This window comes from Cydia amplana, chromosome 19 (genome assembly GCF_948474715.1).
Source record: "Cydia amplana chromosome 19, ilCydAmpl1.1, whole genome shotgun sequence".
Taxonomy (NCBI): domain Eukaryota; kingdom Metazoa; phylum Arthropoda; class Insecta; order Lepidoptera; family Tortricidae; genus Cydia; species Cydia amplana.
This window is the reverse complement of record NC_086087.1, coordinates 2679242-2693237: the sequence shown is the minus strand read 5'-3', so window position 1 is coordinate 2693237 and position 13996 is coordinate 2679242. Positions and strand designations below refer to the sequence as shown.

The following is a 13996-nucleotide window of genomic DNA, read 5'->3' as shown; positions in this document are numbered from 1 at the left end:
CATGGAGAAATATAGTAAGACAAGAGTGCTCACTCCATACATCAGTTAGACTATTAATTTCAGTGTCTACATCTAGCATCGAGTAGCGGAACTATCAGTACTGCTACTTGACAATAGATGTAGCACCGACCGGAAAGTCTTATCTCAATAGCATAAGACTTTCCGATCGGTGCTACATCTATTGTCAAGTAGCAGTATTTATAGTTCCGCTATTAGCATCTAGTAATGGTCTTTTTGGTACTAAAACTGATGCATGGAGTGAGCAATCTATGTATTTTTTTCTCTATGGTATAACATTAATTTAGGATGATGAAGTTGATGATAATTTTGGATGTGATGCTTACAAACTTGTATCCACAGAAGGTGTTGAAGCCTCCGGGCACGCCGCCGAGTCCCACCGCGCCGCGTCCGGAACTTATCCTCCCCCTCAAGAACGCACACGTCATACAATGCGTACAGTCACAGACCAGAAGGTAAGTTATTTACTAAGTAAGTAAGTTAAGTAGGTAAGTTATCTAGATTAAACAACTGGCTCCTTACTAATATGTTTTATGACTATAATGAATTTTTTGACATGCCAGTTAGCTTATAATATAATGATAAATTATTAATTTAAATGAAACACACATGAACAATAATGAATCTTAAATATGTATATAGTAAAATGAATGTAATATAATTATATAAATGTATACGTAATGAATCTTCAAATTGTGAATTTGTCTGTAAAAAATCCTAACTTACCATGTTTGTGTATGTAGGTGAAAAATAGACGTAACTAAACAGACTTGTAACCATTGTTACCAATAAACTTTCATTTTCATTTTCATTTTATGTAGTCATATTGACAGCTTTACATAGCTTAGTATGTCCACACTGAATACGATTCCAAACTTCATTTATCAACTATTATGAAATTTATGAAAAACAGAGTTACCTACTCCGAGAAAATTGCAAGTGTAACTTTACCCGAAATATCGGTCTCTCAAAAACGGATTTATGGGGTGCAACCCATTTAAATAATGTCGTCTGTGATCAAATTGCAGCACGGCTGAACTTCTTGAAATGACTTACTTCCTTTGGGTTCTGGTGAACGCTGTCGTTATACGATTTTTTTTTGCAATATTTGTATTAACTGCTATTGCGTACATCTTAGAAGTTGCTCGGAATAAACCGGGAGGGTTTTAAAAGTGTAAATCAAAATCATTTTGGTCTCAAGAATACGTGTTTATAATCCTCACATTTCAGATACACAAAATCAATCGAGTTGACAGTCAGCCACGACCGCTTTTTGCTTCAAGACGACAGCGAAGAAGGCGCCAAACGGTGGCTCAGGGAGATACAAAATGTCATATATAAACTTGTAAGTACTTCCGTGAGAGCCTTTCTTGCTGCCTATGGGAGTTTTTTTTTATGTTAGGTTATTAAACAAGAACGATAGGTATAGTGTAATTGGAACTTATAATTAACCCCTTAACTCCTAGGAATTATATTTGTCAGCCACCTGATACGTCCGTAATTTTTATTTTATTTTTTTAATCGCTCGACATGACGGTAGTGGGACGCGAGGGGTAAATGACTACCGAACGTATGAGCCGTTGGGATTCTTCAAAATTAGCACCTTTATCACAATCACAACAACGATAAAATCGGGAGCTATGGAGAACCAGGGATCACTCAAATAGGCTTAAAAAAAGCACAGTAGAATTTAAGATGCGTTTAGACATCATCAGAAAACTGACAGCACCTCTTTTCCCCAGGGCCCACCCACCGATGACAACCTGTCAATCATGAACCAAAGCAGCAACACGGACCTCGAGAGCCTGGGCCGTACGCCGCCGGCGTCCAGGCACTCCAACAGGAGCAAACAGAAAGGTATTCTATAAACCTAACTTTGAACTGGCCCCCTGAACTTTGGAACGGGGTCGTATCTCGTTGGATACCCATTGGATACCGGTATTTTATGTATGGGAACGAAAACAGTATTTTTTCGTTCTTTGCTAATTATTTTATTTCTAATTGGGCAATCTATTAATAAAACGAAGTCGTTAGGTATCTAAACACGCAACTGAGTCCTATTTTTCGAGTACAAAATAATTCGAAAAATATGGTTATCTCGAAGTTTTTGCAAAATACCGGTTCCGATCCCTGTCTCGTCGCATAATAATTGATTGTCCTAATGTAATGTTACGCATAAATCTTTTCGCATAATCCAGCTGAAACAGAAAGTATTTTCGAAAATATTTTGCAAAGGTTGTGTAGAACAATAGGTTAGGTTAGGTTTCTTTTATAATTTTTCAGAAATGTTAATACCTATAGTTTCATCACAATAACAATTATGCGTAACATTACATTAGGACAGTCAATTATTATGCGACCCAATATGGACCCCTTTGGAACGATACCATACTTGTGGTTTGACATGAGGTTTTTCTATTCGACGATAACTTTTTATTGCAGTAACAAAATCAATGAAATTTTTTAAGTGTCCAAGAGGACACTCGGTCTGTGAACCCAATGTCCAGCTTGGATGCTTAAGCCATTCAAACATTGATCGAAACTACAGACGTGTAAAAGCAGTGGTGTTACCATTTTCATTATTAATGTTTTTTATTATTATTCGTATTACAAAACCGTATTATCATTGACAAAATGGGCATGGAAACATTAAGGCATTATAAGTTGATTGTAGGTTATTTTGTTCCGGCTAAATTTGTTTAGGTATCCATACCATTTGTACAATTAGGTATTATATTATACGAAAAGTGGATTGCGGTATGTATACCCAGACCTACCTATTCGTAAATCTGTTCATGAAAACTGTTTTAACAATGTCGATAAAATTAACAATATAGGATTTTAAAAAACGAAGGTTATTTAATAGAAACAAAGCACATTCTTTGGGAAAGTCGTTTCTTCGTTTTGTAGTATGTTCATGTTATCTACATTGACGAAATTGACAATAATAGCTTTGGTCTTTGTACATCCTCTAAAAATATCCACCAAGATCACAGACCAAGATTAAAAATACATCCTCATGATAGAAACCGATATACTGAAATGACGTCAAGATCTGGCCTTTGCTCGTATGATTAGGATTGCAGAGTCATTACATCATTATTATAAGTGACAATTAAATCCTCGACGTAAAATTGTAAACATAATCTTTAATTAATAAATACAAAACCTAAACATATACTTACGCATGAATTTATTTTGCCAATTCATAATGAGATGACAAGTTATAGGTACGTTTAGTGAGTTACAGAAAAAACTACAGTTAAGTACAAAATTAAATAATTAGGTCCTCTGCCTATAATATTTGCTGTAAATTTGTACTAGTCTGTATTTTCCTGAATTATCGTGTAAACCTAAGATAAATGCAATATTTTCCTCTACCAATCTGCCTGAACCGGAAAAACGATATTAGCACATCAGCTTTGTTGTTCAATTGGTACTTAGTACATATATTCCGATTGGTAACGGTTCATATGGTTGTGGTCGACTGAGTCAACTTTTCCTCATTGAGTGAGTAGGTTCGGTTTAATTGACATCTTTAGTCATTCTCTAGTTCAGTTGTATTAATTGTCTAATTCCTGTCAGTAGAATAGCGGTTTGCGATTTTTATAATTCAATTTACCTATAATAACTAATGGACAGTGTAGATGGTTCTTTGAACGGTGAATTATCTGAGTGTTTAATTGCTATTTAATTGTTTGCTCCTTTTAAATTGTATGAAGAATTCGTAACAACGTTTATTGTTATTAAACTAGTTTGCTAACAGTGGTCATTGCGTTTGCATCTATCGAGTTAGTAGCTTCAGTTGGGTGTTAATTCTTACTGAGTTTATAAACCTTGTCACCGGTTGTAATTTCATTGTTGTTGTTTTGTGAATTGACGTCATTGTGGCCAAATGCCTACAAATATTTGTGTTTTCCTGGATTGAAAACAACTATAGTGTTGAAGCCATTTCCTTTTTAAATTCGATGTGGTGTGAAAATGTGCAGCTGTATTCCTACCGATGGGCTTCTGCGGACTGATTCTTGTAAGATATTAATGCCTGTTTCGTTTTTTTTTTATACTTTATATTTGTTTTGGTTCCTTTAGACAAATATTTTCTGGATCTGTAATTTCGTAGGATTCATTTAAGGCTCGTAATTTGGACCTGTACTTATAGTTTTTAATGTATGTACTTTATTTTGTGAAGTTTCGATATGAATCTAGTCTTTCTAGTTAAATTGGTAGACAAATAAGTTTTGTATGTAGAATTTTTCCATGATTAACAGTAAAAACTTCAACTTCTGTATTAACTTCCTTATGAAATACAAAACGTGATATTGTCGAATCAATATCGTTATTCTTATCAGTTCATGTACATATTACGAATCAATTACCTTTATCACACTCATTATCAATCCGTTATCTTTCCGATAACTAAAAAGATCCTGTGCTAAACCTGTATATCAGTGCTGTATTGACAATAGAACAATTAATTTCAAAATCTATCTAGCTTCTATTGTGTTGATCAAAACACTCCCGTTTCATTCAGCGCACATTGTAGTATAGTGAAGTGAATTCGACGCGAATCAGTAACATTAAAATTATTTTATTGAAGTGAACTATACATAGATGCTGATACTCAATTTAAGATTTAGATATTACTTAGAATGCCACTGGACTCGATTTTATGAAACAATTGCGTTTAGTTTGTGTAGAGTTAAATTGTAGTGCTTTAAAACGAAAACACCTTTTTGTGTTATCTGGTTGACAAAATTTTAATCTTAATCATTATCACAAGGCCTGGGTAGATGAATCAGTTGTTCTATTTTTTTAATGAAACTACCATATTGCGATGGAATGCGAAGTAATATTAGCGGTAGCCTATAGTGATAATGGAGGCTCAAATGTTGTCATGAGTACAAATAAAAAGAGCCATGCGGACAAGAACCATAAGAATCTAACAATTAAGGACCAAACAAATTTAACGGAAAATAGCCAAAAGAGTCTAACGGAGAAACACCAATACACCCCAATAGAGAAGAGCCAGAATAGTCCAAAGGAAAAGAACCAAAAAAGTCCAACGCAAAAGAACCAGAGAAGTCCAATAGAAAGAAAGCAGAAGAGCCCCACAGAAAAGAAAAATCCAGAGGAAAAACACGGGAACCTATCGAAACTCAAGGATTTCTTTGGATCGTCTCACAACTTGAGCGAGAAACATGAAAAGCATGATAAAATAGAAAAGAAGAACAAAGACAACAAAAGACGTGACAGCAAAAGAAAATCGCGTATGTGTTCTTTTATTATTTAAATATCGTGTGATTTAATCTATGTCAATTATTCTTGTTTTCTATTTATATAATTATTCTGACCAATACAATAAAATCGGTAGGTACATCGGTACCTCGTCGTGGTAATTATTAATTACCAGCTTGAATGTTTTCTGTTCTTTTAAGTTAATTTACATAGCTTACGTTGGTATTAAACTTATCATTATTTAGTTACGATAACGTACCTACAATCATTAATAGCGTTATTAACAGGCGACAGGCGTTTACTGTCAAATCAAAAATGCAATTGAAATACCTATCTTTGTCTTATCCTTACTAAATTAGTGGCATGTCAGTATAACACTTTTCAAACTCCAAAAACCCCTTAACCTGACGTTTAAGTTTGAGATACCGTTATCATCTATCAGAACTTTATCAATAATAACGATATCTTCAAAGACAGTCTCTTACGTTTTACAAATTCAGTATATTTTAGGTCAATCGTCAATTCACTAACCAAGTTAACATATCTTTAGCCAAAAGAATCTTCATCGCCAGTGATTTTAAAATTGCCTTTTCTAAGCCTCTCCAGCAATTATTCGGCTGGTTGCAAAATGTATAAACATTGTTGTATAGTGTTTTCAGGATTTTAAATAAGGTAAATAGATTATTACAAATATTTCTGGATACTGTGTACGTCCTTGCTCTTTTCTGCATTTTTGTCTGTTTCTAATTTATATTGTTCGTCAGAAACATCTTCAAACGCTGTGTCGTATCTCGTTCTAACATTTTTCGTTTCACTTCTTCTGTGGTGGTGGTTTCTTCAGTTGACTTGTTAACTATGCTGAATTTATGTCTAGGTCATTATTACGAGTATCTTTAGGACAATCAACAATTTATTTAATGTTATATTCTTGTCTAAATTAGTTATGATTATTTAATTATTTTGACAATTCATTGGAATCATAGAGGTTTCGAAAACCAATCAAACATCCGTGTCGAAATGGGTCTACCAAAAGTACCAAGTGTAAAATCGATTGTCTTGTCTATGACTTTGTCGAAATCTATTAGAAGAGCACCGTATACATTTTTTACGAGCCTTTCTTTTCATGAGTACAGTATTGGTTATGGTTGATATTTTCAATGTACACTGTTTCTTTACTTTTTTACTATCTTACATTGTAAAATGTAAATCTATTTTGAAAGATATACCACTTTTATACCCCACTCACACTTTGTTAGTTAAGCTACTTTCCTACTTCAGAAATATAAGTGTCTTCAATATCTTAAACTTAATAGGCAGGTGATTATTCAATTTTAACTTACGCTGGGACCTGTCTTATATACCTACCTATTTTCCGCATCTTCACTCATCAGCTTAAGTCTAACTTCTTGACGTTTTGCTTTAACATCTGTTCATGCATTATATTCTAACTCTATGTGAACAGAATCGTCTATTTTCCCGCCATTTGTGTCTATGCTTTCTATTTTTTCTTTTACACGTCCTTGATTGTTTGTTTTCAGCCGGCGGCAGCAGTAACGAAGATCTCAGCGATTGCACAGAGCCACCGAACAAGAGCCACGTCAGAAGCAGACTTAAGAAGTTCTTTCTCAAACGCCCGTCCATGGAGCAACTTGTCAAAAAAGGGATCTACAAAGGTTGGAATCAGAATTATTAAATTGGTGTGAGGAGCTTGCACATTTTTTTATCATGCACTTTACGCTTTTGTATCTCGGTTGATAGTTTTTTGAATGTGTTCGAAACTTATCCACTGAGAATCAAAATGGTAGGTTTAGATTACTAGTGTACATTTTGCTGGTGGTTTTGTGGTAGATGCAATGCATTTAGTATTTGTAGACATCCTAATAAAAAAACTTAAAAAAGGTACTTAAAGTCAACAGAAAATATAAGGTGTTTTATATTTTGACGAATTTTAAGTTTCTTAAGTTTTGTTTATTTGGATGCTACATGTAGTTGGTGTTGTAGAAGGTATATAAATTTAATTTTAGAAATGATTGACAACATGAAGAAGTTAAGGAACTTGATAAACTTATTTTTTTAAATAAAATTCTATCAATAGGATAGTAGTCTTTATTTCTATTTAGTGATTCTCTTTACTCAACATAAGATTTAATATAATTTATTTTTTATTCATATCCTTCACTTACTTCTTCATTACGTAGGTATATAATTTATGTATTTTTGTTGTTGTTGAGGAATGTATAAAACACAGTTTAGTAAAGAGCTTTATGTTTAAACTTTTAACTAGTTTTGGGTGTATTTTTATAACATTTGTTGTTTTTTATTATAAGTTGGAATGTAAAGAAGAGAATTTATTGGTGCGAGTGTTTTATTTTATTATCCAAACCTTAATTTAGTAAGGATCAATAATCCCTTGTGTTACGTACGGTGAGTGGTTGATTTTTATTAATACAATTATTATTAGTTTAGTTTTATATAAAACTAACTACATTAACGAATTAACTTTTTGTATATATTTCCGAAAAAGTTTTCTCTATCTGGTTGCTATTCTACTTGTAAATATTGTAAATTGTATATATTTTATTATATTTTATTGTTTTCGGTTTTCTTGACCCTCATTTTACCTTATCTGTTACATAGCTAAGACCGTTTCCTTTAAGTTAATCTTTCCAATATTGTTTTAGTTTAGTGCTGTCATCGTATTAACATTTTATTTATCTATCAACTAACCAATATTTACTCTTAGTGAATTTTTTTAAATAATTTTTCGATGTTCTGGGTGTAGTTAGTATTTAAAAAATCCAAAATAGAAATCTTGATTAAGTCTCAAATGCTTAGCAATTTAGTTCTTTCAAGTGTGTATAAGATAATAGGTTACAAAGTGGAATAAAAAAATACTGTTTCATTTTCCCAATCAAAGAATTTAATACAAAATCAGACAGATTCGGCAGTAGATCGCGCAATCGAAATGGTTGTTTAGTATCTGGGATATAAAACATGTAAATAATGCGTAAACATCGATGAAATTCCATAAAAAACACAGAGATAGATAATAGATAGATAGAATACTCTTTATTGGCACACCTCAGTAAAAAGAAAAAAAAGAAAAGAACATTTGATTAAATGTAGACTAGTGTAGAGGCAAACAACAGGCGATTAATTTATTACGTTAATTTTCCCAGATGAACCTGTCTTCGGCCGCAATCTCTCCGAGGTGGTGCCGGCGGACGCGAATCCGCGCGTCCCGCCGTTCGTGGTGGCCTGCATCAAGGAGATTGAGAGCAACGAGGAGAACATGTGCACGGACGGGCTTTACAGGGCCAGTGGGAACCTGAGTCAGGTGCAGAAGATACGGCTGGATGTAAGTTTATCGGCAACAACGCCACAACAGTAAGGGCCGATACAGATGGACTGCAACCCGACTGCACGCCGATTGCAGTTTTTATTGGTGTCATTCGTGACCAACTATTGTGAATTCAATGTTACACTGGATCACATTATTAAAATATTGATAAACGTCCAAAATTTAAGTAAAATTTAACTAAAATAATACAGAAAAGACTATAAAATCCTAATGCTTTCTCTTAGCACAGTCCACAAACGATAAACACCATTGAAGATTCCCTCATAGGGATAGGTTTAATGATTATGATGTTGCAGATGACGATGATAATATAATTGATAATGATGATGACTTTATTATCCAAGACTTAAAAAATATTTGTTTTACTATTCCAGATCGATCAAAACAAGCTGTCATCGATCGAGGATAACGCAGACATCCACGTGCTTACCGGATCATTAAAGCTCTTCTTCAGGGAGTTGAAGGAGCCGCTTATACCCTGCAACATGTTCGACAGGGTGCTTGCAGCTTGCTGTAAGTGTAATCTTTAAGCTTGTCTACAAAGACAAACTGATTTATGACAACCACCTTTTAAAATCTAGCTTATAAGGGTCGCATTGAAAAGGCGTCTCACCTGTAATCGCTGTTTGTCTTTCTTTGGTATCCATATCTGTTAGAAACATAGCCATTCATAGAGCGTGACCTAAATTGTTGTTCGAAAATGCTAAAATAATGAAAATGAATATGTTGTTGGTATTGATTTTCCTGAGAATTTACACTGTAGCTGAATTTTTAATTGCCGCTGCAAACGTTTTAAACCGGGTATGAGCAGCTTTTACAAGCAAGAATTCTTGCATAAAAATAATCGACAGCTAAGATTAATTCAAATAATAATGATTAATTTGTTACAGCAATAAAACCAAGAGAAGCGAAAATCAAAGAGTTCCGTGATATAGTGAACTCACTACCGCCGTGCAACCGTGACACACTGAAATACCTTCTGGAACATCTATTAAGGTAACTATCACTTTGATTCGTGTATTATTGTCATTACTAAGTATGTTTATTCTTGTAACATGCCTTTTATTAGGTTTGTCTTCTAAAACATCAGTTGGTTTAATTTTTTTGAAAGTAGCTGTGTATGTTTAGTGAGTGCAGCTACTTTTTGCTTGTTAACTTCTTGAATAACACTTAAGGTCCTAGTGATCCTACGTTTCATTCTTATAAGTTCACAAAAATTCTTCCATATCATTGTGTAGTTTCTGTTTCATTTTTGAATTCAAATTGAAAAATACCTCAATCGTTTTCACTCCACTATTAATAAAATTTCTTGCAAGTTAGTCTTTGTCTTCAGACATATCAATTGACTTGTTGGTGGCTGGTCTAAGAATTCTTGTTTTTTTTTTCAGAGTAACAAACTACAGCGAGCGTAACCGCATGCACACAGCGAACCTCGCAATCGTCTTCGGCCCCACGTTACTCTGGGCCCCCGCCGAGCAAGCCCACAACATCGCGATAGACTGCATCCAGCAGAACAACGTGGTCGACACACTTCTCACAGAGTTCACTGAGATCTTCGAAGAAGGCAAGGGTAGGAGGAAGTCGTGACTCGGACTCTATAGGAAACGAGTCTGAGAGCCCTTTAGATGGTGAGACTGTGTCTATCTATATCTATGCAGAGACTTACTGGCTCAGTGACCGAAAAGGCATTTTCGCTTCTGACGTAAGACAACGCCACCCTGCTCTATTCTGCACCCGTGTCTGTTGGTTATTCCGAGTTGTATAGGGCTTCATCACTCCATCGGCATCTAAACTGCAGATAGTGCGTCTAAAACGTAAAAATCGTAGGGCTTGATGATTAGTTTGAAATAACTATAGAGACTTTCTTTGAAGAAATATACTAGGCCCTCATAGATAGTAGGATCTTGGAAGTGGTCCAGCAAAATCTACGTGAAATGGATTATGTACAATCTATGCTTTAGGTCAACGTGCCAAATGTTGATGACCAAAGCGATTGATCAAATTGACGTTATGGCTAATTTGTGATTAAATACTTTTGAATTCTGAATCGATTATTTGCCGTCCACAGTAAAATTAAATTGTCAAAATTTATGGATAGATTTCCAATGCATTTTATGCTAAATACAAAGAATTACATCGAGTGTTTATACAAAAACAATTTATTTAAATAACTCGTACATACATAATATTATACGTAGATTTTTTCATAAGTTAGTCATAACGTCACAATAATTTATGAATTAAATATATCTAGTTGATGTAATATCAATAGTTTGGACTTATAATGTAACATATTTAATGCATGTAGAAAACTATTTAGTCTAAACATGTATAATAATGTATATAGATGTGATATATCATTATTTACTGAGAACTAGATATTGGCCTTGATAAATAACTAAATTATTGATACGACGAAGTACATCAACTTTTTGTAAGTCCATTAAAATGATTGAAAGAAAATTCAATTTATCTCCGCTTAAAAGTTGATAACAGGGATACTTTGTAATATACAATCACGGGGTATATAAGTTTATATCATTTTTCAATTAAACTGATGAAAATATATAGAATTTATTTAGAAAGCCCCTGGATACACTGGTAATCACAGTACGTAATCAGATTATAATTCACGAAAAGTATAGTTTTATATAATATTATACGAATGTTAAAAGAACAAAAATATATATTATATAAAATATAAATTAATTAGTAGTTTCAAATGTTAGAATTACTAAATATAAATTTTCACTAAGGTGAGGTCAATAATGTACCTATTGCTGCCGATGTAGTTTTGTGATCGTCTAGCAATTATGTTTCAAGGACTGTGGGACTTGAAAATATAATATATGGAACAATTTAATTTAACATGAACGTGTATTTTTGGATAATCTTGTAAATAGCCTATTTAGAGCTAGTGGTAAATAAACATTTTTTTTTCACAGAAAATATGCCTGTATCCTTCCATTTCTCGTGCACAATTATGTAATTTAATTGAATAAATAACATAAAATGGTGGATTAGGTTTTAAATGACGTAGGTAAGGACTTATTCGCCTACGATTGATTTTTCCTTTGTGTAACATAATAAATAAACATACGACTATTTTTCGTTACACAATTGGAATAAATGAATTATAGATAAAATAAGGGTCAGTAAAATCTTACCTATGTACAAAACTCACTCACTGAACATATGTAAACACATATTAACTCACATTTATATTGGTATTTGTATTTTTATTTGCATTTGTATTTGTATTTTTTTGTATTTTGTATTTATAGACGGGTCTAACGCGAAATTTATTTATTCACATTCGTCATGGTCGCGGTTAGCCGCTAACCGCTTATGTGTTTAAAACGCGAAAGTTTTAAATATTACATTTGTAAACATTCTTATTATAAAAATTAAGTATTTAAATGATCATACAATTGAACCAATACATACATATTAATTAAGGCGATCTTATCGCTAAAGAGTGATCTCTTCCAGACAACCTTAACCTTCATATTTATTTATTTTCGTACCACTAGCTCTCAGTGTACCTATAGTAAACGTCATAAATATTTATACATTTATTCAGCTTAATCTAAGGATTTATTAAGCTGAAAATGTATATCTATATATTTATGGCCTTGACTATATTAGTTGTAGGCTTGAAGCCAATATGTATCGTGTGCCTTAAGCTATGTAAATATTCATCTTGGATGAAAACTTATGTGATAATGGAGTGTTGTTCTTTATTCAATTTATTTGGGAAGGTTATGTTATAACCCTCTTGTTAACCCTTCAGTTTAGGGGGAAAGAAAGTGTTAACTAGTCTAAGTCATTTAGAGTAATGGAAGTGTACTCCGTTGCAAATAATGCCAAAAAGTTTGTTGATACCAGTGGTATTACGTTGTTTTGTATATTCATCATGTTATAATGCTAATTCAATATCACAAAATATATTATGTGTTCTCTGTCATACATGTTATCGTATATATACATGTTATCCTCATAATATGGTACCTATGTCTTGTATTTCCATGTTTTTCGCTGGACATGAATCAGGGGGTCGTGGCATGTATAATTTTCAATTATTTGAAACGGAGTATACTTCATAAATAGCCTTCTTCAAACGTAATTCAGCATACATGTTGCTGAAAGCGTCACTTTTAATTTTTTTTTTTTTAGAAAAAATGATCGATCCTTATTTATAGCTGGTCAACCAAATCTTGTCAGTAAAAAAAGGCGCGAAATTCAAATTTTATATGGCACGATATCCCTTCGCGCCTACATTTTTCAAATTTGCCGCCTTTTTCTACTGTCAAGATCTGGTTGACCAAGTATATGTTACAATTAAAAAGTAAATAAAAGTATAACTTTTCACCGTGTATTGTGAAAATAGGTTTAGGTTTGAAAATTCAAATCCATTTTTAATTTTTTTCCTGATATCGTACTGTTTATTGAAGCATTAATTATCAAAGTTGTAAATAAGTGTCAATTTGTTAGTTTTACAGTAATCTGTTCATTTGTGGACTGAAACTGTCATGTATATGAGTATATTATATATTTAAGGGTATTTGTCGAGTGATTGTATATCTGAAATACTCAGAAATGTAACACCAATATGTAGATCGAATACTGAAGTTAAGCTAGGTACCAAAGTTTTATATTTTCGGCCGATAGGTAATATATGAGTATATTGACTATGTTAGAAAGCCAATGCTTGATAGAGAGGGAAGTTACATAAAATAAAAATTCACCTATTTTATTTATTTTGTTTTATTCCGAAAAATTACGCCTTGATATGATGATGATTGACTTTAACAATTATACAATTCCCAAAGTTATATTAATATATCATAATAATGAGATAGAAAGATTAAGTTTGAATGATTAATAGAACTTACTTTTACATACTTATGTGAAGTTCTGTCATAATTATCACTTCGTATAATCATCCGAAGAGATTAGTAACTTTATATACAGGATGCTTCCTGTAACAGGAGCAATAAATTAAACTGTAGGCTGTACTCCTTAAACTGATCAACATTTGTTCAGCAACTTTTGAAAATAACTCATGTTTTGATTTTTATTACACTTTAAAGTTTATCTAAGACGCAATGCATTGCAAATTTTGTTGTTTAAATCGTGACAAGCAACGTCAAACACACTGATGTCAGCGATGTCAGCATACATTGAAGGCAATATTTATTTTGTATGAAAAAGAGGAAGTCTAAAGGATTCATAATTTTTAAAAGTTGCTGAGCAAATGTTGGTCAGTTTGAGGAATACAGCCTTTAGTTTAATTTATTGCTCCTGTTATAGGAAGCACCCTGTATGTTACGAATCTTGAGAATTAACACGACTATAATATATGTCATCGAAACATATTAA

At 32.9% G+C, this 13996-nt stretch overlaps 1 protein-coding gene across 3 annotated transcripts in view; it reads left to right on the top strand.

Annotated features, from left to right (window-relative positions):
* Positions 1–10235, top strand: part of LOC134657212 (uncharacterized) — a 49153-nt gene extending 38918 nt beyond the window's left edge. Inside the window, exons 6-13 of one of the 3 annotated variants that reach the window (XM_063512775.1) lie at positions 364–473; positions 1249–1363; positions 1761–1875; positions 6792–6926; positions 8433–8611; positions 8989–9127; positions 9505–9610; positions 10003–10235. In XM_063512775.1, coding sequence (XP_063368845.1) covers positions 364–473; positions 1249–1363; positions 1761–1875; positions 6792–6926; positions 8433–8611; positions 8989–9127; positions 9505–9610; positions 10003–10201 — 1098 coding nt within the window. In that variant the 3' untranslated portion in view covers positions 10202–10235. Of the gene's footprint in view, positions 1–360; positions 474–1248; positions 1364–1760; positions 1876–6791; positions 6927–8432; positions 8612–8988; positions 9128–9504; positions 9611–10002 lie in introns of all 3 variants that reach the window. The other 2 variants (XM_063512774.1, XM_063512776.1) reach the window with 2 other exon arrangements.
* The last annotated feature ends 3761 nt before the right edge of the window (positions 10236–13996 follow it).